Source organism: Trichoderma aggressivum (assembly GCF_033847375.1).
Source record: "Trichoderma aggressivum f. europaeum strain CBS 100526 chromosome Unknown scaffold_070, whole genome shotgun sequence".
Classification (NCBI taxonomy): Eukaryota; Fungi; Ascomycota; class Sordariomycetes; order Hypocreales; family Hypocreaceae; genus Trichoderma; species Trichoderma aggressivum.
In genome coordinates this window covers 52,894-76,570 of record NW_026946436.1, presented here as the reverse complement: position 1 = coordinate 76,570, position 23,677 = coordinate 52,894, and the positions used below count along the sequence as shown (strand labels likewise).

Below are 23,677 nucleotides of genomic sequence, written 5' to 3'. Positions count from 1 at the left end.
GAGAGGGCAAGAGACGGAGAGACGAAGGGCGAGGGAGAGATTTGCGCATGCGAAAGATGGGATGCGACTTGTGGAAGGCGACACAAAGGAAAAAGCGCAAGGATCGGAGGTAGATGTCGGGCTACAGCATCAATCGAAGCATGGCGGGAGAGGCAGCGGAGGAGCTGGCGAAAGGAATCCGGAGGATGGTGGGTAGGATCGATAGGACTGGTTGGCCCGTTGGACTTGGCGCTGACTGACGGATATCTTTCTCTCTCTCTCTCTCTCTTTTCAGAGCTCTTTTGTCCCAGTTTGCTTCAGTTTCCTTTCTATAGCCGGGGCTTGAAACAAGAGCACGTCGTTGGCTTCGCTTTGCCCTGTGTGTCTAGTTCTGCACCGAAGCCTCTGGACGTTTGGGTTTATCGTAGGGTGAGCACGAGGTGAAACGAAAAGAGGCGGAAAAAACAATGAGGCGGAAACTGAAGCCGAAGCAGAAAAAGATGGCAGAGGCTGAGGCTGATGAATATCTACTAAAACTAGTGCAAGCAGCTCAGCAACCATTTCATCGTGGGGATTCGGCGAGGGGCGGTTATGACGCAACAAGCCACAGGCTAGAGGAGCCCTAGCAGCCGGTGTCGATACACCAAGGGGCACGCTACGTCTGCGCTACCGGCTAGCATCGCGAGAGGGCAAAAAGAAGAAGAAAATTTAAAAATTGATGCTGGCGGTGGACCGGCTGTTTGTGTTTGTTTTTCTTGTTGTGAGAATGTTGGAACGATGGAACATGTCGATTCGAGAGAGGCAGCGTCCTTGGTACTCTGGGTGTAGCAAACATTTATTGAATACAGGAGACTCATGCTGTATTGGTCAGGTACATGTACTTAATAGAGCTTCGTGTTGGGAATGCTCCGTAGTGTCGGAAACACATTGATAGGCCCTGTCACATTGGTGGGTTACACGTTGATAATACGAGTCAATACCTGGAACTACCTTAGAACATTGAGTGAGGGTTTTCTCATCGCCTCAGTCAATTCAATACCTTGGCAGCCTCAAGTAGAGTCAAGTGGAAGGCATCCATCGCATCCGATCCGTTGGCACCGGACCAGCTGCCGTCACGACGTCCCATCCTCGGGTTGGGCGCATGCATGCAATCCGCCAAATATGTAAGTCATCAATCAAACCGCATTTGATTTGACAGGGACACGAGATTAGTGATGCTACCGTGCCCTCTTCAGGTGCAGTTGGCCCAGAGCCAATGAAAGACGACACGGCAGCCGTTTTATGGAGATGCGGCTTGTCAATCGCCAAGTGCTCACGGCTTCAGCGGCCGATGATGGATGGCAGAGTGTGTCGATATCAGTCGAGACGTAGAAAAGGTCACTGCTAGGTACAGGCACGATGTGATTGACGTCAAGTCGTATTCGATCGTGCTGATGACTCAATAAATGGATTCCAGGTTGCTTCTCCATCTCTGACAGTGCAACATTGGCTGTACATAGGACCTGGACCCTGAACCCGGCGCCGAGGACAGGGGATTCAATGACGATTTGGCTTCAGGTAGGTTGTTACCAAGCATCAACTTAAAACAGCTTCTCACACACGTACGAGAATGAACAAGGAAAAGCAAAAATAAACATGGACAACAGCACAGCATGGACAGCATTACTCGCACAAGTCTTGCCAACCACCTACCTAAGTAGGAGAGTTCGAGGCAGCGTTAGATCTCACCAAATCCCCCCCCCCTGGCCTGGCCTGGCCTGGCCTGGCCCCTTCTTTGCTGACGTCTCTCGACGCTGCACAGCGGAATTGAATTTTAGAGTACGAGCAGCGCCAGGTGCCGAGATGGGCACGTTCTGCCCCCTGTTGTTGCGCGGGATCAGCGGACCTGCTAGTGCATTCCAGGCACTCCAAGGTGCTACAGCGTCCACCAGTGCCGCCCGGGGAATGCAGTGCAGTGGTTGGCCGTGGAACTGCAGCCCTGCAGCTAAGGCAGACTCGCTGGTTGGCGAAGGGGGGACCGGGCTGAATGCTGAATGCCTCAGCACAGCACTTGAAGGGTTCAAGGTTCCGTCGAGCCCCGCCAACGGCCGCTAGCAGCAGACAGCTGCAGCCTGGACCGCTGCTGTCACTGGACTCCCGACCGAACTGCCCTCACCACCACAATCCCCCCTCGAAGCTCCCATCGCCGGCATCATCCCCAGCTCTCGCGCATCGCCACCATCTTGCTCGCCCTGTCAGCTTTCTGCCGCCCTCTGCTACGTCTCCGGGCTCTGTCGCAGCATCCTGCCCTGCTCCCCCCTCTCGCAACGGCCCAATTCCCGGCAGCCCGACGCTAGCAAACGGAGCAACCCAGCGGCTCATTCAGCCATCCGACGGCCGGCAGTCTCTCTGCGGTCGCGTGGGCTGGTGCCATCGCCTCTCTCATAACACCGACATGCGTCCTTGAACGTCCTCGGCACCATGTTTTCCAACCTGTCCAACATCGTCCAGAGGGCCCAGCAGCTCATCGATCCCACCCAGGGACTGAACCTCTCCAACTCGGATCGCAATCCCTCCAAAGCCTCCCTCTTCCAGAGCCAGTTCCGCCTCCCAACTTCCCAGACGCCCCTATATGAAATCAATGCCGAGTTGACCATTCCGCCCTCAAACACTACACGCGGCGATCCGGACCACGACAGGGGTTGGCACTACGCTGGAAAGCTACACCTTTCGGAAGCCTATCTTTGCTTCTCGACGACGCCCACGAGCTTTACGCAGTCGGCGAGCACGTCGACGTCTTCTGCCTTTACCGGACAAACCAATGGCAGTGGCCCAAGTGGAAGCGGCTTCACATTCCCCCTTTGCGCCGTCAGGCGAGTGGAGAGGCTAAATAGCCAAAACTTTCAGGTATGTGCAATCGATTGGATAATAGCATCGTCTCCCCCCTTTCAAAGTCTACCCCAGAAAAGCTCTACGGCTGACCAGCACATGCCTACAGTTTGCTCTCGCAATCACTACCTGGAATGGCTTATTGGCAGACGTCGCAAAACCAAAGGATGGCAACAACGGCAACAAGGATGTTCGAGAACAACGAATCACGATCCACCTAGCGGGCACCCGGCAAGCTTGTGAGAGGTTCTGCGATGGCCTGAAACGAGGCCTAAGAGCCGGAGTGGGCAACGTGGGCAAGCTGCGCAAGGTAGTGGCCGAATGCTACTCTGAGCATCTCTTGCGGACCGACGACAGGGCGAGCGTGTCACCGCCCGATGCAGGCTTGGGCATGGCCTTCCGGTACCCTGGAGACCCAAAGAAGCTCCGTGACAGGGCCAAGATGAGGCTCTGGGCCGAGTATCTTCGCGACAACGGTCGAAACATGATGCTGATCCGCCAGCCCACGTTTCACAAGCTCATCCGCGTTGGTCTCCCTAACCGCCTACGAGGCGAGATATGGGAGGTAACCTCTGGTTCTTTATATCTCCGGCTGGAAAACCCAACGTTATACAGCGATACTCTGGCCAAGTTTCAAGGCCAGGAATCGCTTGCCATTGATGAGATTGAAAAGGATCTCAATCGCAGTTTACCCGAATACCCCGGCTTTCAGAGCGAAGAGGGCATTGGCAGGCTCCGCCGCGTTCTCACGGCCTACAGTTGGGTCAATCCAGATGTGGGCTACTGTCAGGCTATGAATATTGTCGTGGCGGCGCTGCTCATTTACATGTCTGAGCCGCAGGCCTTCTTCCTTCTCTCCGCCCTGTGTGATCGTCTGGTCCCTGGCTACTATTCCACCACCATGTACGGCACTCTCTTGGATCAAAAAGTTTTTGAGTCTCTTGTTGAGAAGACCATGCCCATTCTCTGGGAGCATCTTGTTAAGAGCGATGTTCAGCTGTCCGTCGTATCACTGCCTTGGTTCCTCTCTCTGTATATCAATTCAATGCCCCTGGTGTTTGCTTTCCGTGTGCTGGACGTCTTTTTTGTCGAGGGCCCCAAGGTACTGTTCCAGGTCGGTCTTGCGATCCTTCGCATAAATGGCGAAGAGTTGCTGGATGCCGCCGATGATGGTGCTTTCATATCTGTCCTCAAATCATATTTTGCCAGACTCGACGAATCCGCACACCCAAAATCTGAAAACCCCAAACTGAGGGCGGTGACGAGGTTTCAGGAGCTCATGGTTGTGGCTTTCAAGGAGTTTGCCGGAGTCACTCATAGCAGCATCACAGAGCTTCGGCTCAAGAATAAGGATGCCGTTCTGAGCAACATCGAGAGCTTCGCCAAGAGAACGGCCATTCGCAACCTGGGGCCTGACAGCAAGTTACTGAGCCCCGAAGAGCTGGGCTCCTTGTACGATCGATTTTATAATGTCCTCTACGAGCGACAGCAACGAGATCGAATGATTCAGGAAGAGCTGCAGCGCCAGGCGAAGAGCCGCAGACTACGAGGCTCTGATGCCTTCGCTTCGGCTGCCCCCAACGAAGTCGAAAAGGGCCGCGTCGGACTTGGCCCAAGCACTAGCCTGATGGACTACGATGCCTTCCGCGAGTTCTTGGCCGGCATGTCGAAATGGGCCATCTCAGACTCCCAGGCGAACGAGGCCAAGCTCTACAACACCAGGAGGACGCCCGATGCAATGTCACCGTGGGGAAACGGACCCGAGCCTGCAGAGCACGAATTTTTGCGACGCATCTTCAACAAGTGGGACGTCGACGGCACATCAGCCTTGACCCTCCAAAATGTGGTAACCGGTCTGGCCAGAATTAAAGGCAAAAAGGATATCATGGGCACAATCACGTACTTCTTCGAGCTGTATGATGACGACAGCGATGGCAGGGTAGATCGAGAGGGCATCTTGCGTATATCCGAAGCCCTGCTCTTCTTGTCTCGTCGCGGCCTGGAGGGAACGTTGACCCCTGGAGCTTCAACCGTCGGACTCAACGGCGACGGTATGAGCGCCAGCGACTCGCAGAGCAGTCTACCTCCCGAGATATCCAATGCGGAGCGGTTTTTGGGCAGTGTCAGTGCGTTCATCAGGCGATGTTTTGAGTACGCCGACCCTGATCACCCGAAGAACCAAGACAGCACCGGCTTCGACGCATTCGGGTCAAACGACGAAATGGTTGATCCGAACGCTTTTGCCATTGGGGACGATGATGACAGCGAAGAAGAGGAGGAAGATCTCTTGGCGCTTGATTCACCGACGGCCACCCCCACGAAAGCCAAGAAGCCCGTCGATTTATTGAGTCCGAATGACCAGAACGACGGCGTGGACAACGAATCTCGTCGGCGTGTATCAAAGGCCAAGGCGGAAGCGGCTAACGCGGCGCTCGACCCAGCTCATCCCCTTCACATCACTTTGCCGACTTTCCGAATGGTTGTGCTGGCCGACGAGCTTCTCGAACAGTTCTTTGAGTGCTCTTTCCCAGCATCGCTCCACATCATCGAGGGTCTTCAAACTCCTAGTAGCTTCTCGTACGCCCCTTCGCTTACGACATTCTCCAACCTGGGCTTTAATACACGATCACAATCGCAGAACCAAGCTGGGCCCATTGGAGGCGGCCGTGGCCTGCGCGGTGTTTTGGATAATATTGTTACCGACGGAATGCGCGTGGCCAGCGAGGTGCGAAGGCGGATGGAAGAGGCCCAACGGGAGCTTGAAAAGAATGCCCTACCCAGCCAGCGGACGGAGGAGGATGAGGAGGACGATGATGACGTCGGGGTTGCGATTGGTGTAAGGAGGGGAACAGGAGGCGCCAGCACAGACGTTGAACGCCGATCAGTCATGAGCACAGACCGTGATCTATTAGATGGAGCAGACGCGGAAGCCGGGTCAGCGGTGGCTACGAAAGAACCAGGACACGATCACAACTTATTAGAGGTTGACACGGCAGCTGGACGGCGCCGAGCAAACAGCTCGTCGACTACAGGGGGGCCGGGAGTCGTAGAATTTGAAGGGTAATCGGACAGCTGGAAGGGGATGGAGATGAATGTCACAATTTATGTCAGGTAATTTGATCTCTTTGGTGGGAAATGAAGGTATCGGAGTCGAAACCCTCCTACTTTTTCTTTACTTTTCTTTTTTCTTTCTTCATCTCTCATGCCTGTTTTTTCTCTCTTTACACTATCAGTCGGGATAAGATGGGGAAGCACGTGTACATACATTGACAGAAGAGGATAGAGTAAGAGGCATGCAATTGGTTTTGACTTGACTGGACCATTGTTTTCTCTCTGCCTTTCCATGCGTGTGTTGAACAATATGGACATGCATGGTCTGACGCGGGATTTTGCCTAGACATGAGATAAATACATATCAATCAATATTTCGTCGTATACAACTCTCTTACGCATATTCGTGTAGTCCAACAATGTGTTGGGAGGATGTTTTACATATGGTTTCTCCGACCAATCGTGCAGAAAATGGAATAGCCGTCACATATTCATCGAGTGCAGGCTGAATCCACGTGTCGATTTGCGGCTTTAGGTTACATCTTTCTATGCTTTCTTTCTATTTGCCTCCATGTTATTGATGGAAGGCGTTTGCGATTCATTCTATCCAAGTAATGGCCTCCACGTATGTACTTGGTACCCTCTAATTAGAAAATCCATGTAAACAAAGCTGGAGGAAGACATGCAGTTGTTGGGGCCCTAATGCGAGTTAATGCCAGTCGCGAATACTAGGCGGAAGGTCGATATTGGGGATTCCGGGTTCGGTCTGGTCGTAATTGGCAATGGGGCGACTTGGACACGATACGGAGCAGGGTCTACGGGGAATATAGCCTAGCAGTGCTATTTACGTGTAATCTTGGATCCATGGGCCAAGAATGCTGAAACTGCTCGCCACATGCGTGAAGTTGTCCTCGTACGGGCCTTGATCCGTGCGGTATGGCATGAGGCCACTCGCCTCCTCATGGCAACGCCCAACTTGTTTCAGGGCCTGTCTCTCTTATCAGCCATTTCTTGCAGAGTTTTTCCAATGGGCTATTTACGGCATCTCATGCCGACAATTAAGCGTCTGGCATCCCCTCTCTCAGGAGCAAGGATCGTCGTCATTAAACATGGGATCTAGCGGCGGGCGAACACACATACCCCCTGCTTTGTTTCTACAGTGGCAACGCAAAAGCAAAAAGAGGCAGCAAAAAAATTTGGGCGGAATTGCATTTTTTTTCATTCATTTCCCTTTACCAAAGGAGAAAATAAAACAAAACAAAGCGGGATCACGGGGGGGGGGGGGGGGAAGGGCATTGATCTCTCATTTCCCCCTTCGTTGATGAGAATTGAGATTGTGGGATTGGAAGGCAGAGCGAGGCGATGCTTTGATTTCGGTCAAAGGCCAATTTGTTTGGAGGGGGGTTGCATGATTGGCTGGGGGGTGGTTGAGGAGGTACTCATACGAGCAGTTGATTGGGTTGGTTGCTTGGACATTGGCGACGGGACAGTTCTTTGTTCTCTTGAAATTACTCGAATCACTGAGAGCAATGCGTAGGTATGTACGGTACGAGTACGAAGCATTGAGGCTATATCGGTTGCTCTATCGCGTGTCTGGTGATTAAAGGCGGCTATTGATTTAAGAGTAATGTGGCTAAATCGGCAAGGCGCTGCTGCACCTCGGAGCAACTAGAAACTCATCAATGGGGTTGTCTAGCAACAGAATGACTTGAAGCTACTTGTACAGTCTCAACTCCCAAATACGGTATGAGATTGAAGAGCTGCTGGAGTTTCGAAATTCGCACTGGGAGGGCATTGAACACCAAGTTGCAAGTCACGAGTACAGCATCAAGTGGACAGGAATCACGGCAATTCATCACTGGGTCAGTCATGCACGCTCTTTGTCCTCAGGCGCAAAAGTACGGGGTACCTGCAAGTGCCAGCGTGATACGCTCTTGTTTCAGGTCGCCGTCATGTTCCCTCCACTGCGCGTGCCTGTGCCTTGCCTGTGCCTGTGCCTGTGCCTGGATGAGAAGCTCCAAGCTCGTACCAGGTACTTACGGGGCCGCCTTTGCCCTTTTGCCGCCCTTGTTTCTTTGTGGCTCCCGGTTTCGCCTTGAAGCATTCCTGGGCGGCATCTGGCATTTCTTTGGCTACCCATCTAATCTCATTGAATCTCATTTGCATCTCATTGTCTAGCCTAGGGGTTGGCATCCTCTCCTTGTATTACATGGTACCCGTACCGTATTAGTACCTAGTGAGTTCGAATACTCCTGTAAAGGCATTTTGATTTCATGCTTGTACGGGTACTGCCAAAGTCAGGGTCCAAGGCCTCCACTGGGAATCAATCTCCAAACTTGCACGAACCGATGCATCAATAGCGGCCAGCTGCCTCATGCGGAAAGACGCTCTAGCACTCTTGAGCTTTAGCCCGCCGTCTGCAAGTCAACTTCAATTGAACTTTGGCACAGCTCCGGCACTGAGTCCTTGCTGCTTTGGGCCTTGTTCGGGGGTCAACAATCCCAGGGTCCACCACTTCCGAGGCGATAATCTCGAGTAAAAGGGGGAACATGCCGAACGCTTTGATCATCGCGGTATGTAGTAGTAGTAGTAGGTATTAGATTACTACTACCACTAGCATCAAATTGATCTCTCTGCTTTTGTGATGGAGGTACGGAGCAGTGATAATGATGGAACGGGGGTCCTGGGTAGTAGCCGGGGTAGCTTTTGGCACTGTGCAGAATACGCTTGATTATGTAGGTTCTTTTACCATTTGGACTCTATGATGCAGTGCAGGCATTTCCGCATCCGTGCAAAAAGCCCCTCGTCTAGTCGCCGCATCTTGTCTGGCCGCTTGCGTTCTGGTGTGTGTTGATCGCCCATTCGCAGCACAAACACAACGGGGCTACGAGACCCCCCTTTTCTGGATCTGGACTCTGGAGCGACTCAACACTTGCGAGTACGTTCGCGTGGTATTGGCACAGTGTGGAGTTGGCCTGGCTGCAGAGCGCGGGACTGTGCAGCTCATCATTTCTCCTACATACTCGTTACTGAACAACTCCGGGGGGAACCACCTGCTAACCTCGACTAGCAATCAGCCAGTGTGCACTGTTGCTGCACTCGAGCAGAGCGTTTCGACAGTTGCCCGCCAACCAAGCCTGAACCTACAGATCCATCCTCGTCCCCCCCCTCCAGTGATTTGCATTTGCATTTGCGCACTCTCGCTCGCTCCCTCACCTCTCCATCAAATCAAATCCGCCGCACTCGCGCCTGGTCGAATTACTCGTTACAGGCCATAATACCGCTATTGGGTAGATGCTATTAGCTGCTGCTGCTGCTGCTGCCGCTGCTTTGCTCGGCTTGGAGTGACGCCAGGCCCCAGCCTTGCACCAAGGAATTTAACCTGCCATATTCCCCTGTGTCGCGAGTCAACCGGCTCAAGACCCCTTTGGACACTGTCAATTGATAGCCATCATGGCCGCCAACAGCTCTTACTTCGCCGGTAAGCGCCCTCCAATCCCCAGCCCTGATTCTGATTTGCCTTGTCGTGACGTCGAGAATCCCGTTTGATTTCCATGGGGGGGGACTTCATCTTGTTTGGCTGTCGTTCGATCTCGCCCCGGTGCCGCGTTGCCGACCGCGCTGCAAAGACCAAAGTGGCCAGCGGCAAAGACGCGCAAAGGGGGCAGCAGCCGTCTGCATGAAGCCTCTCATCATCGGGTCGAAACAGATCAAGGGGGGCCAAAGCGGACCTGGGCGGCGCATCCAAGATCCAAGCAGCCAAGCCAGAGCATCTCGTCATTCGACCCTCCTGCCTGTGTCATGTAGACGAGACGGGATGCCGTCTTGTTTCATGTTTGCCCATCGCTCGCCTATCTGGCCTGCACTTCTCCGTCGACTCTTGGCTGATGACTCCTATAGGGCAGCAACCCGCCGGCCAGGCGCCCAGCCTGTCCTTCAATGGCGGCAGCATTGATAATAATGCCGACAGCCTGGCCTCCAACAATCCGTTCCGCAACTTTCGCGCTGCCTCTCCAAGTCACCTCAACTCTTCCTTTCCCACGACGCCTACATCCCCCTTCGACGACCCGATGCCGTCCTCGCGCCCTCTGTCGCGGAACCCGTTCCTGGACCAGCCGCTCGCTCCACGGCCCGCCGATGTGGCTGCCACCGCCAAAACTCAGTCCCTCACTGCTGAGGAGATCTTTGTGCGTTTGCCCGTAGCCTTTATGGCCCGCCGGTGACCCCCAGACATGAGAGGGAAATAAGTTCAGAGAGTATCTAGCAGACCAAGCGCTGACCTTTGCCCGTTTGCTTTTTAATTATAGGGATCTCTGACGCTTGACGACTCTCCTGCGTTTTCGGTCAAGCAGCCCGTTGATTCAACCCTGCTGCAGAAGCGCCCAACAGACCGGCCCGTACCTCCTCGCCGTGAAAGCGAGAGCACGGCATCCGGACGAGCTGCTGACAAGCACCGCCCTTCTCACTCCCAGGAAGAGGCCCTGAGAGCCCGCAAGCCGCCTCCGCCAGGAGCAAAGGCGCCAGCACCCAAGCCGACAACCCGCCCCAGCCTTTTGGATGATTCGCCGCCTCGTAAGCCGGTGCAGCGACGCCCAAGGCGCAACTCCGACTCATCCGTCATGGACTTTGATTCCAAGACCCTTACAGCCGAAGAAAAGAGGATCATTGAGGCCAGACGCCGCCAGCATAGCAAGAGCAAATCGACACGTCCCAGCCGTAAGATGGACATTATTGATCAGCTGGACGCCACCAGCATCTACGGGACAGGCTGTTCGTATACCCTCTTCCCTAACCCCCTTGACCCCTTGACTATTGCTCTCGTGGCTGTGCTGTATTCTAACCTATCATCACAGTGTTCCACCATGATGGACCTTTTGATGCTCTGAACCCTCATCGGAACCGCCAGAACAGCAAAAAGCTGTCTCCGATGCAAGCATTCCCCGAGGGCTCCCTCAATAACACACTTGGCGGCTCCGGCCCCCTCAATGCGTCGGCCGATCACTCGTCCTTTATGGGTCAGGGTGGTGATGAGGCATTCCAGGACTTTGCCGCCAGCGGGAAGGGCAAGGCCCCCCGAGAACCCATGATTTTTGATCCCCAGGCCCGCGCAAGCTTGGTACACGGCGATGAAAGCCAAGGTTTGGGCACTTCAACTTTCCTCGAGGGAACGCCCGCTGCGCGATCGGCCATTGTTCGCCGACAAGTAGAGCATGCTCAGGAATTGGCCGAAGGCGGCTTGCAGCGGAAGAAGTCTGTAGCTCAGAGAATCAAGCAGAGGGTGCGACCCGACTATAGCAACAGGCCCATGCCTGGCCATGGCCGCTACGACTCGGACGATTTTGGCGAAGAGCGCATCAGCGTCCCCAGACCTCCCCCGCGCGAGCGCGAACGCGAACGCGAACGGGAAGGCAGACTTTCGCCGCCTCCCATGCCACGACGAGGCTCAGGAAGTGCCTTGGAACGACGAACGAGCGCAGACGAATTGCCGTCCCCGTCCAATGAGGCCCCTGCTAAGCCATCGGGCCTCCTGGGTCGCATGAAGAGTTTGAAGGGAGGAAGGCGACCAAACAGGGGTGGTGAGGCCGGAGGAATGGCCACCTGAAGCAGGCTGTGTATTGCAGTTGGTAGGGGCGTGAGTATTAGAGTAGCTGGACGATACGAATGTTCAGTTCCATGGTCCATAAATATGATATCCGCATGATGATGAGAGAGCGACAAAGGGGCGCTCTCTCTAGAGGAGTAACGTTCGGGCAGAAAGGTGCCTGTCCATTTAAGAGTTGAGCCTTGGTTATTCGTCAGGCCCGCATATGAAGACTTGTTCGTTTTTTTTTCTTATCTCAGCGGGCTGTGTACTTAATATATGGAATTGTTTTTTTTTCTGGGCGATGTCGATTCTCCTTTTTTTCTTCAATTTTCTCCTTGCGATACATGACAGAATCAGGTGGCATCTGAATCCCTCCTCTGCCACGGACAAAACGAAGAAAAAAATGGAGGAAGGGATTGGAGAGGCCTGGCGCTGGGTGCCAGGATTTGGGCTTGGTTTTCCTTATTAGAAGACGTAGATTGCTACGAAGAAAAAGATTATTTTGACTCATCACGATGCGAAGTGATTTTATAATGCGCCATCTCTTCGGTCAGGTGTGGTGGCATACTCGATTGTTGTTGTGTGTCGGCATACTTACTACAACAGACTTCTTTCTGCCATGTCCGCTCTCACGTACTTTCATCTTCTCCACCATCACATCACACACCTGTGCAGCAAATCATCCCATCTTAGCAATCTACAGCCACACAGCTAATTATGACAAGTACGAAAATGGTAATGAAGATATCATGAGCTGATTGCTTCAATTATATCACCATTCTGCGTCTACCTAAGCTTATGGTGCTAATGGCGCCAGTCATTCACACGGAGAGCTAGCTCACCACCTCAACTGGTCATCTGAGAAGCTCAAACACACGCAAATCGAAGTCTAGACTGGAGACTATTCAATATTATCTAGCAGAATGGCAGCACTGCATCATCAAACTCTCCCTTTACCAGCTCGCAACTCACAGGCTCCGGGTGCTTCTCAGCCAAGGCTCGTCTCAGCTTCAGCCCTTGCGAGCGTCGAGAAGCGGCGCCGGGACTTTGTGCGAAGCTTGGGCCCATGTCCAAGCGGATGCGAGGATCTGGATTCATATGTTCTCCTTGGGGGATTTGAGCGTGGGAGCGTGGTCGGGATAAGCGCCGAGGACGAGGATGGAGTAGGTGTGACGGTGAGTTGGCCGTGCCTTTTGTGTGTGAACCTGTGGAGAGGAAGTCCTTGGTTCACTCTTGTTCATTTCTCATATTTCTACTTCTCTACCAGATACTGATTCGTGTCATGGCAGCTAGGGCTACAAGTGCTGGTGTGCTCTCTCCTAGACAAGGCGGTTCAAAAAGTCCAGATTGTGACGCCCAAGCCTCCCAGCACCGTTGTCGTCTTACTCAAGAACAGCATCACGGCTGAGCTCAAGGCAAGAGGCATCGCGGCTCCTGGCGAGATCGCGGCCCAGGGGAGAGAGTGTCTGGACAGAATCTTGCTTTCGCGCGTCTTCGACATGGATGGACTGTGCGAGGTGCTGGCGGACTTGGACAATGCAGTTGCCCCCGGAACCGAGGAGCATGTTCTGCACAAGCCGGAAGGGGATGACGCACAGCCAACGGAGGAGAGGACGGCCAAGACACAGTCTAAGACCGATGCTGCTGCTAGAGACTTGGAGAATGAACCGCAGGGTCCATCTGTTGTTGCTGAGATCCAGGACAGCCAAGACGAGGATGAAGCCCTATCTCCTTCGCAGCCCTCGGAGACACCGCCTCAGCCCAAGGTACTGCATGAAGTGCAAAAGAGTGAAGCAACTACTTCCGGCGAGCAATCAAAACAAGATTCAAATGGTTCTAAAGACACTACTACCGCTACTGCTAACAACGACAACAATTCAACATCGACAACCCCCGACATCATCCTCATCACCCACTTCTCCTCCCTCCTCGCCAGCTTCTTCACCCAGCGCGACAACTCAGTCGCTCATGCAACCCTCCGCCTGCTCGCCTCTCACCTGCGTCGCCTCTCCAGAACACTGCCCTCCAACCCTCTCATACTGCTCATCAACTCCACCGACTCCGGCGCCGCGTCATCTACAACTCCAACAGCAGCAGCAGCAGCAGCAGCCCATTCTTCAGAGCCTCACAGCTACGACATCCCGCCGCCAGAACAACCAACCACGCAGAAACCTTCCGTCGACCCAACTCTCCGGTCTATTTTCAACCCGGCCTCCGAGTCGTCGGGACATGGACACGCCGGCGGGTACAAGCCCAATAAGCCAACCTTCGGCCTCGTCTTCACACAGCTGCTCGACGTGCACCTCCTTTGCACACGGGCTCCTCGCCCCGGCAAGGCGTCTTTACCGCGTGCACTGACGGTCGTCGAGGTGCTATTGGATGACATTGGCCTGTGGGGAGGTGAAAGGGGTCTTAGAAAGAGAAGGGAGCAACGTTGGACCGTCGTGGCCCCTTATAATGGCCGCATTATCAATGCGTCCGACGGTAAGAAGCTGATGGGTAAAGGATGAGTACTGAATTGATATGCTACCGTTCCAACTTGGCCGGTACAGCTTTCACCCCCAACCCCGACTGTCATCAATGTAGCAAAGGATTGATGAAATTCAGCGCATTCAAAATCTTCAATGATATTATAACGTCTAGACCAGTTAAAGATTTATTAATATAAACTACATCATCACGTCTATTTACTCGCCCTTGAGTTTGTCCTGCGTAACACTGAATGCCATCTGCAAGAAGTCCTGCTCCTCCCTGGTGTGAACATTCTTCAAGCCAGTTGCCACAGAGGCGCTGGGGTTACGACCAGCATACATGACGTGCTTGCGGTCGTGGTGTTGAGTCTGATTCAACAGCGTCTCGATACGCGGCTGTGTGAAGCTCCAGGCTCCCGCGTTGAGAGGCTCCTCCTGTGCCCAGACAATGGTCTTGGCATTGGGGTACATGTCCAGGTTCTCCTTCAGCTGCTGCCAAGGGAAGGGGTTCAGTTGCTCAATGCGGGTGAAGGCAACGTTGTCAATCTTGTTCTCGGCACGGTACTTGTGCAGACTGGCCCACACCTGACCTGTGCAGAGGATGACTCGGTCAATCTCTTCGGGAGCCTTGATGGCACCCGTCTCGTGCTCCGGGTCGGGAATGATCCATTGGAATCCAGCATTGGGGCCAGTGAAGTCCTCAATGTTTGATCGCGCCAATGGGTGGCGGAGCAGTGACTTTGAGAAGAAGATGATGAGGGCTGAGAGGAAGTGTTAGTCTATAACGGAGTAAAACACCAGATATATGGGTAAACTCATATCCCAGGGGAGAGAAACTTACGTTTTCTGAACTGTCGGTGCATTTGTCGGCGCAAAACATGGAACAAGTTGGCAGGGGTTGTCATATAGGCAATCTGCATGTTACAATCTTGGTGCTGTCGGTGAATCTTGTCCTCAGATGGGAAGACACGGGGGTCTTCGTTGCAAAGCTGCAGATAGCGCTCCAGGCGGCCGGAGGAGTGCTCGGGGCCCTGGCCATCGTATCCGTGGGGCAGAGACATGACCAAGCCAGTTCTTTGCATCCACTTGACTTCACCAGAGGCAATGAACTGGTCAATGATACACTGGGCATTGTTGGCAAAGTCACCAAACTGTGCCTCCCACATGACAAGCGCATTGGGCGACGACAGCGAGTAACCGTACTCGAAACCCAGGGCACCGAACTCGCTAAGAGAAGAGTTGGAGATGACAAACTTTCCTTGGTCCTTGCTAATGTGCTGCAGAGGGGTGTAAGTCTCCTCAGTCTCCTCAGTTTCTTGGTCGTGGAAGACAGCATGGCGCTGTGAGAATGTGCCACGCTCGACATCCTGACCAGAAACTCTGACATGATAACCCTCAGTCACGAGAGAGCCAAAGGCCAGAGCCTCGGCGGTAGGGAAATCAATGTTCTTGCCCTCGACAACAGACTTTGTTCGGCTGGCCAGAATTCGCTTCAGGTTACGGTGGATCTGGAAGCCTTCGGGGGCCGATCCGATGATCTCACCAATGTGGTTCAAGGTGTTGCGATCGACGCTGGTGTCGTTGTGGGGTAGGATTTCCGTAGCGAGCTCCTTGGGCGATTTGAAGCCGTTCCAGGCCGATGTAGTCCATTCCTTGGACGTAGGTTGGTAGTCTTTGGATTTGGAGAAGCTCTCTTCGAGCATACCCCACACCCACTGCTTATGCTCTTCGATGTCTTCCTTGGTGAAAGTGCCTTCCTGCAGCAGCTTGTTGACGTAGACATCAATCTGAGGAACCTTCTCCTGGATGCGCTTGTACATGAGAGGCTGGGTAAATGAGGGCTGGTCCGTCTCGTTGTGGCCGTGCTTGCGGTAGCAGATCAGGTCAATAACAACATCGTGCTGGAACTCAGCTCGCCAATCAGCGGCCAGCTGGCAGACAAAGTTGACGGCTTCGACATCGTCAGCGTTGACATGGAAAACGGGGGCGTCGATGGCCTTGGCGATGTCCGTGCAGTAGGCGGTTGATCGGGCAAATCGAGGATCGGTGGTAAATCCGATCTGGTTGTTGACGACGAGGTGAACAGTACCGCCGGTAGAGAAAGCAGGCAGAGAGTGGAATCCAAGACATTCATACACGATACCCTGCGCAGCAAAAGCGGCATCACCGTGCAACAGGACGCTCATGGCAGTCTTGTGATCTTTCTCATCGTTGTTGTAGTGCTGAATGGCACGGGTCTTGCCGAGGACAACTGGGTCTTCGGCTTCCAAATGGGAGGGGTTGGCGACGAGCGAGAGCTGCACGCGCTTACCAGAAGGCGTAGGTCGCTCGAAGTTCATGCCCAAATGGTACTTGACATCACCGGAGCCTTCATCTCCAGCAGTCAGGGTTCCGGCAAACTCGCTGAAGATGGATTCGTTTGGCTTTCGGACGACGTTGCTCAAAACGTTCAATCTGCCACGGTGAGGCATGCCAATGACAATGTCCTTGACGCCGTAATCGACACTGCGGTCGATCAAAGCCTTCATACCGGGGACCAGCGTCTCGCAACCCTCGAGGCCAAATCGCTTGTCGTTGGGGTATTTGGTCGAAAGGAAAGACTCAAAGCTAGAGCTCCAAATCAATCGATCGAGGACACGGCGCTTCTCATCGATGGAGTACTTGAAAGGCTGGGGAACCTCGAGGCGTTCGCGCAGCCAGTCACACTTCTCGCGGTCGGGGATGTGGATGAACTCCACACCATAGGAGCCAGAGTAGATTTTTTCGCACGCAGCAATGATCTCGCGGAGGGTCATTTTATCACGGCCCTCGCGCTTGAATCTGGGCAAGATGCCAGGTCCAAGAGTGTACTCGGTGTCGAGATCCTTCTCGGTGAAGCCATAGTGCTCGAGCGTCAACTCCTTGGGCTTGATGTTACCAAAGCCTGCGGAGGTGTTGCGGATGCCAAGGGGGTCGATATCAGCCTTGTGGTGTCCGCGAGCTTGATATGCGCGCACGAGCAGCTGGACCTTCAAGTGGTTGGTGACGTCGGAGCCGTCCTCAAGGGTCAGGCCGCCGGCAAGACGAGGGACGCCCCCTGTCATGCCGGGAACCAGGTTCGGGGGAGGCTGGAATGCCTGCGAGATGGGCATGTCGCCGCTCTCAATGTTCTTGAAGTAGACCTGCCATGAGACGTGGACGCTCTTGGGGTCCTGCTTCCACTGCATGTACATCTCATCGACATAATTGGCAGTGCTTCCCGACAGGAAGTTGTCGCTGGGGTCGGGGGGCGAGTAGGTGGCATTGGGCGTCGTCGTCGCGGCGTACAGTCGCCTCGTCGTCAAGGGGAGGGGCTTGCGAAGGGCTGTAAGCCTCGTTGCCCTCGTTGCCAGGCGGGTGCCCTGGACACCCCTCAGCAGTGAATTTCTCCACATGGTGAACAGCTCAGCTCAAGCAAGAACAACAAAGAGGTCTATTTGGATGTGTGAGCATGCATCAGACCCAATCCGTTGAGCAATCGCGAAATGAGCGGCGGAGTAAGTCGTGAAGATGGGAGGCGGCAGAATTTGCTCGAGGGAGAAGTTGAATTGGGGATTTCGGGCTGTCGCAGTCAAGCAGTCACCTGCAGCGAAAAACTATGACGGCAGCGGGCTAATAATACCGCTCCTGCCAACTGTTAGCCAAGGTTAACGAGAATAGGGCGGGTGACTTGTGGCTGGTTAGGGGGGCGCATCGGGCTTGCCGGAACAAACAAGCCCCTAGAGGGTTACCGAGTATCGCGTACTAACAGAGTACAGCACAGTACCTCACGTACAATGGCTACTCGACATTGGCCGCTCCACCCAGCAGAGCCTTCTCTTCCAATGAGAATTCGCAGACCGCCATACGTGTTAGGTAATTGAGACGAGCACAAAGCAGGCTCTGGCATGGGAGTTGTCTCGTGCAGGGCATCCATTCAGCTAGTACGGAGGCCATCAGCGTCACCCGGGCACCTTGATGATGCAGATGAGAGCATGTGGCAAGTTAGAGGTACCGTAATACGGCAGCAGAGAAGTTGGTGTGCGTTTCGATACCCGCGATACTTGTGACTACCTTTGGCTGCTACGAATATTAGCGGCGTTGATGAGTTGTATTTTGAACAGTACGAGTATGTACGTGCAACTTCGCTTTGAGAAGCCGAAAGAGGGCTGCTCCAATAAACGGCTATATGCCCCCCCCCCCCCCAGCCCCTGGACCAAATAGCCAGGAGGCGTCTCCTAGTCTACCTACCTCATGGATACGTCAGATCCGATCGGCCGAACCAAACCTTAGGGATATGAGTTCCAAATCTCATACCCAGGAACAATGCCGAAATGACTTCGAAAATAACACTCGAGACTGACCGATAAACAAGGAACGTTGCAGACTCAAGTCGCCGCCTTAGTATCTAAGGTGTCCAGTACCTAGACAGTCAGCACCTCCTATCTACCTGACATAACCTCGAGAAATAAAGACTCGGCAGATCAGGGATTCTTGCAACTCTAACCTGCCAGCAATCATCGAAAATAGGGACGGGAGCTGCAAGTCAATGTAGTGAAATCATGAACAAACATGCCAAATGCTGCGGGCTGCCTCATCTACTATAAAATATGAATATGCACGTGAATCAATCCACCTCCAATTATAAAAACCTCTGCCCCAAAAGTATCCGTCGCTACAGCTCCCCAAGCTTGGGACGCATCCTCCAAAAGTTACATAAATTCCTTGTCCATGACTACATACATATCTTTCCTCCACTTCAATGCCACAGCTTCACCTTCCCATCTCAAACGGCCATGAGCAAGCTCACTCACCAGCCTCCTTCCTCCACCACCCACTTACAAACTTCAAAAGAAAGAAAAAGGAACCCAAACATTCAATGGAAATTAGAAAATAAACCGCAGAAAGATTTGAGACAATCCTGTGTAAGACGCTTAGTGGTAACCGCAAGGATGTCTCTTGATCTTCTGCGCCTATGTAAAAAAGTTACCCCTGTGCCCAACCCAGCGAGAGTCGCAACGCTTTATACGGTGTATGTAATCGGGGAGAGAGAAGAGAAGTAGGTCGAAAACAATAGTCCGCTCATACATATTGCCCTCAGAGTTGAGCCACAATATCTTTGCTCTTCCATGGATACAAGAAGGATTTCCTGGAAATTAATAGTTCTAATATGTTGTAGAACAAACGCCGCCACTATCGCGGGTGGGCAGGTTGTGATGGCGGCAGACCAAAGACGTCTGACCGTCTGTTGCTTTGCCAAAAATCGATAGATTCCACTACATCCTCTCCCCGTTCATCTTCATAGGCAAATAAAATCTGATGTAATAGGTTAGTAACACAGTCAGTGGGTGGAATTAAGCCACAGGCACATACCTCGTGAGTGCTGCTATGGAGCATTCTTATGTTCTTATGCGGTACAATGTGTACGGCACCATTCTCAATGTTGCGCAGCTCAATGAAGTTGGGCTCAAACGCAAGAATCCAAGGATAGCTAAGCGCAAAACTCTGGGGAGAGCCTTCCCAGTCGATTCGCCATTCCGGTCGAGCCCTCCACCCGTTTCGGTTGACGAAAAAGGAGAATTCGGAGTAGTTGAGTAAGAATTCTCCGTTGAGGCGTTCAATGTGAATAGGCTTCGCTCCTTCTTTGCGGGCCACGAAGTCCAATGAGGTATCCGCTTGATCAAGGAGCGACTGTGTCTCAAGAGTCTCAAGAGAGACGACTTCAAAGCCCCTCGCACAAGCCACGCAAAGCTTCGACTTCAGGAAGTGAACTGAGGACGATTCCGTCGGGATATAAAACTCCTTGAAGGGTCTCAGCTCATCAAAGCCACCGCCCATGAGTTTTCCGAGACCCTTCTGCTTCTTGCCCTTCGTCATGGCATCGTTAGGCTCAAACACCTTGATCGTGGTAGAAAGGGTTGAGGACTTGACACAGCAAACCAGATGCCGTCCCATGCAGATGCCGGTTTTGAAGAAACTACAGTGGTTCTGAATCTTCTTAGGTCTCTTGGCCAGAGCAGGATCGTCGGACGTCAGAGCAGACAGTGAATATGACTGTAATGTCTTGTTGGAGAGTACGAGAAGAAGTTGATATTCTTCGAGGATATCAATTTGAGTGACGCTAGTTGTTTCAAGAACACGTCGGGGCACCGCATCCTTGTTCTTGCGGTCTGAGATGTAGACGCCACTATCGGTACCGTAAAGAAGTTTGCGACCACCGTCTGGATTGCGTTAGACACAGACTACCAAGAGCAAAACAGGGAGGGGGTGGGAGCGAGAGCTATCACGTGTATGATGTATTAAAGACTTACCAAATGGCGAGACACAGTTGACCTGGTTAGTTCCGACAAAGAAGTTGCTTGAGATAATGTTGGTAGTGAAGAAATCTGCACGAGCCCGGAGGCGCTGTTGCGCGGTGTCAATATACTCTAGCCACTTCTTACGTGCTGCCTGGTTCGAGGCATAGACGGTAAGCTCATAGCCAGCTTTGCCAAGATGCCTAAAGGTAATTGGCCAGCCGTCTCCCTTTTTAGCATCAGAAGCATTGGTTCTTATGACTGGTATGATGCTGGAAGATGTGCGCTTGACGGTACCGTCAGAGGGGATGACTTCTTCCATCTCCCGAATTGCAAGCAGTTCTAGCGGAATTGGCCGGCGATAAGCCTTTATTTCCTCCGCCTTGCCATTCTGTTTAATGCGAACAAGCAAGACAGCATGGTCAAATAGGAAGGCTGTTAACTCGGCAGGGTCAGTTGGCGATTTCTTGAACTGGCTCTTGAACACAAGCTCGCGACCATCTTCAGTCAGTTTCAAATCGACCCGTTCGTTGGGTCGGAATCGAAGCTGCTCTTGAAGTCTTCGGAGGTTGAACCGGTTCTCGGCTTTGCCAGACTCAGCGTTTACTCTTCCGAGAAGATCTCGGATAATGGTAAGGACCTTTGGAATGTCTTCCTTGTCAGGGTTACCATCCTCCGTGTATTTCAATACATTCTCCAGTAGCAGAGGGTATCTGGCCAGACGCGTGGTGGGCTTGGTAAGGTAACCGTTGAGCTCCAATTTTCGAGACTCTTTTCGCCGCTCAATTTCATCAACTAGTTTGGAGAAGAGAGGGTTGACTGATCGCTCATTTTCGAATTCGAACTTGGCTTCCAGTTGTTTAGAGCCGTAGAAGATGAAGGGTTCGAATTGTGGCACATATTCCAAGAAAATATCACCAATGTTTTGCACAATGGGATCCTTTTGTTGTCGGGTCGTCAGAGAGCTTGCGAACTTGGAGCTAACACCGTGGACACTTGGATGGTCGATGATGTTGGTGAAGATGTTTTTGACAACTTTCTCTCGGCGCTGCAAGGGAATGGGCGAGGCCTTAGATCGCAGAGGAATAATCCAGAAGTCGCGGAGGTACTCGAGGTCCTTGACGAAATCTCGCTCGGTGTAGCATATTTCAGATATAACCTCTTGCCTCTTCTTTTCTCGCTCACTCACCGCATCAGCAACTTCCTTAGGTACTGAGTTGATCCACAGCTTCTGCTCATCGGTTTGGTCGACTTCGTCGTCATTGACATTCGCCGAATCCTCTTTACGCAGCCCACCAGGGTTAACCTTCAGGTTTAGTCTAGAAACCTGCTCTAGTCTTCTAGGGCAAGCAATGGAATAGCAGAGTTGGTCTCTCGTGCAGGTAGGCGAGTAACACTCTGAAAGCAAAACGAAGACACCATCGACAGGGTTTTTTCCTTCGGGCTCGTCCATGAGAGTTTCGCGGAATTGATACATTTCTGATTGCGAGTCACGCAACCGATGTTCATAAGTGACATCGTGAAAGAACTTCTGCGCATCCAGGGACCGACCAAGCAGTAAAGCCAGATTTCGATCAGTGGTCCTAATGATGTAGGACAGCACATCAACTGCCTCTGAGCCGCTGAAGGCATTCTTATACGTGAGCTCGTTCTTCGTCCTGTCGCCCACGATAATCTTCTGCCGAAAGCACTCAGCCACTCTTGAAAGCAGGGCCGGGTATACGAGCGGGGGCCGGATTTTCGTTGTGGCGGTCGTCGGGCGCTCGCTCTCAATTGACTTGCTCCTCGATGGTCTTTGCACGAGTGTGGCCGAGTCAGACTCGGATGGGGCTATCGTTGAGGCCACAGAGGCCATGGAGAAAGTCCTTCCATGATCCGCACCGCTAGTCGAAGAGGCCATGCTTGCTGTCCGTGTCTGAGTACCTGGCATAGGAGGATAGCCACTGTTTTGAACCGGATATCCAGCCCCTGAGGTGAGCTCAGCTGGTGCCCGCCGATTGGGAATCACTCGCCCACTCATGGTCTGTTGGCCATCGCGATCTTGAGGGTGATAAACCCCAGTCAAGGACATTGAGCGATCCTCATGACGATCTGGCACCACCCTACCCTGAGCAGTCGTCCTCGACTGGGCAGCATGATGAGTATAGGGTGCTTGTCGAAAATGATTTGCGGACGATTGCTGGTAAGAATTCTGCGCAGGAGGGTACATCTGTGGGCGAGGCATGGAAGCCAAAGACTGTGATCGGTATGGGTCACTATTCAATGCAGGGCCTTGTCCTCCTGGGTAAGGTCTCTGAACTGGAGCCCTGGGGCCTCCAGATGGCAACGGCGGACCACGAGAATCAAACCGTGGAGGCGCAGCGGCTGGGGGCCCCGGGTACGGGCGCCTCGCCTGCTGTTGTTGCTGTTGCAAGTATTGTGCTTGGGATGAGAGAACTTGGGGCCCACCAGAAGCAGAGCGTTGACCCGGATAATGGCCGTTTGCCATATGATTATCGCCCGGTCGAGGTCTTGGTGGTGGCTGCCCGCGGTCGTCATAGTATCCCTGGCTTGGGCGAGGAGGCGGTTGGCGCATACCAGAGGCAGACGACATTGTATGCGTCCTGCCTTGGTCAAGCATTGGCGGGACGGAGGACGATGTCATGGTCTGTGACCTCCCAGGAGGGGGGGCAGCGCCAAAGATGTTTGAGAACGCGGCATCTCGTTGGTAATTCCCGTTCTGGTCGGGATACCCCCGCTGACGTTGAGCAGGAGCCCGTGAATTGTATTGATAGTCGGCCATGTTCGCTGCGCTGCAAGAAGAGGGACAAGATCAGTCAGGCGGTAGGTACTCGGGAGGCCAAGGCGAGGGGGAACAAACAAAGATAGGCGTCAAGCGTCAAAACCGGCTGCTGGGCGGTCAGAATTCCTCCAATCCCAGCCAGCAACGTTGCCTCGCGTCTCACCGTGAAGCAGTGTAGAGAGTGTTGGATGCCCCAAGCCTAAAGTCAAGCGTCGTCCTTGGAAACGAATTCTCGGCCGTGCCAGAAAGGGGAGCAGGTGGAGCGCTCGTCTCCCTTTCCAAGGCGTTTGCAGTTACCGGGCCGGGATGAGTAAATATGCAACGCCTATATCAATGTCGCTATGTTCGTAACCTTGAGATGAGGAAGAAGAGATGCTGCGTCGTGTCAAGAAGGTGGCATCAGGGGAGCGGGCGCAAGATTTGTTTGCGGCGAGAGTGACGATGGCGGTCGCGGTTTGAGCCCCGGGTAGCCGTCCAGACGCAACAGAGCAGACGCTTCGCGATGCACAACCAGCAATTTGTATAGACAGAGCCTCGCAGCTGGATCGGCAGAGGCTGGTTGACGGCCGACCGACCTACCTTGTGGTCAGTAAGGCGGCTTTGCTGTTGTATCTGATAACCTGCTTGAGGCAGCTGGGGAATGAGAAGT

The 23,677-nt window shown here is 53.2% G+C and overlaps 5 protein-coding genes across 5 annotated transcripts; 3 read left to right on the top strand and 2 right to left on the bottom strand.

Annotated features, from left to right (window-relative positions):
• Positions 1–2,439: 2,439 nt before the first annotated feature.
• Triagg1_10314 (uncharacterized protein) lies at positions 2,440–5,911 on the top strand (the record flags this gene model as incomplete). Its single annotated transcript, XM_062894372.1, has 2 exons — positions 2,440–2,865; positions 2,957–5,911. The coding sequence occupies 2 exons, from the start codon at positions 2,440–2,442 to the stop codon at positions 5,909–5,911; spliced, it is 3,381 nt and encodes a 1,126-aa protein (XP_062750737.1).
• Positions 5,912–9,351: 3,440 nt separating this feature from the next.
• On the top strand, positions 9,352–11,500 carry Triagg1_10313 (uncharacterized protein; the record flags this gene model as incomplete). The annotated part of the gene is made up of 4 exons (XM_062894371.1): positions 9,352–9,379; positions 9,799–10,085; positions 10,206–10,668; positions 10,752–11,500. The coding sequence occupies 4 exons, from the start codon at positions 9,352–9,354 to the stop codon at positions 11,498–11,500; spliced, it is 1,527 nt and encodes a 508-aa protein (XP_062750736.1).
• Positions 11,501–12,405: 905 nt separating this feature from the next.
• Triagg1_10312 (uncharacterized protein) lies at positions 12,406–13,992 on the top strand (the record flags this gene model as incomplete). Its single annotated transcript, XM_062894370.1, has 2 exons — positions 12,406–12,657; positions 12,772–13,992. The coding sequence occupies 2 exons, from the start codon at positions 12,406–12,408 to the stop codon at positions 13,990–13,992; spliced, it is 1,473 nt and encodes a 490-aa protein (XP_062750735.1).
• A 177-nt stretch (positions 13,993–14,169) lies between these two features.
• Triagg1_10311 (uncharacterized protein) lies at positions 14,170–17,366 on the bottom strand (the record flags this gene model as incomplete). Its single annotated transcript, XM_062894369.1, has 2 exons — positions 14,170–14,714; positions 14,795–17,366. 2 exons carry the CDS (start codon positions 17,364–17,366, stop codon positions 14,170–14,172), a joined length of 3,117 nt encoding a protein of 1,038 aa, XP_062750734.1.
• A 1,777-nt stretch (positions 17,367–19,143) lies between these two features.
• On the bottom strand, positions 19,144–23,028 carry Triagg1_10310 (uncharacterized protein; the record flags this gene model as incomplete). Its single annotated transcript, XM_062894368.1, has 3 exons — positions 19,144–19,266; positions 19,324–20,171; positions 20,262–23,028. The coding sequence occupies 3 exons, from the start codon at positions 23,026–23,028 to the stop codon at positions 19,144–19,146; spliced, it is 3,738 nt and encodes a 1,245-aa protein (XP_062750733.1).
• Positions 23,029–23,677: the final 649 nt, after the last annotated feature.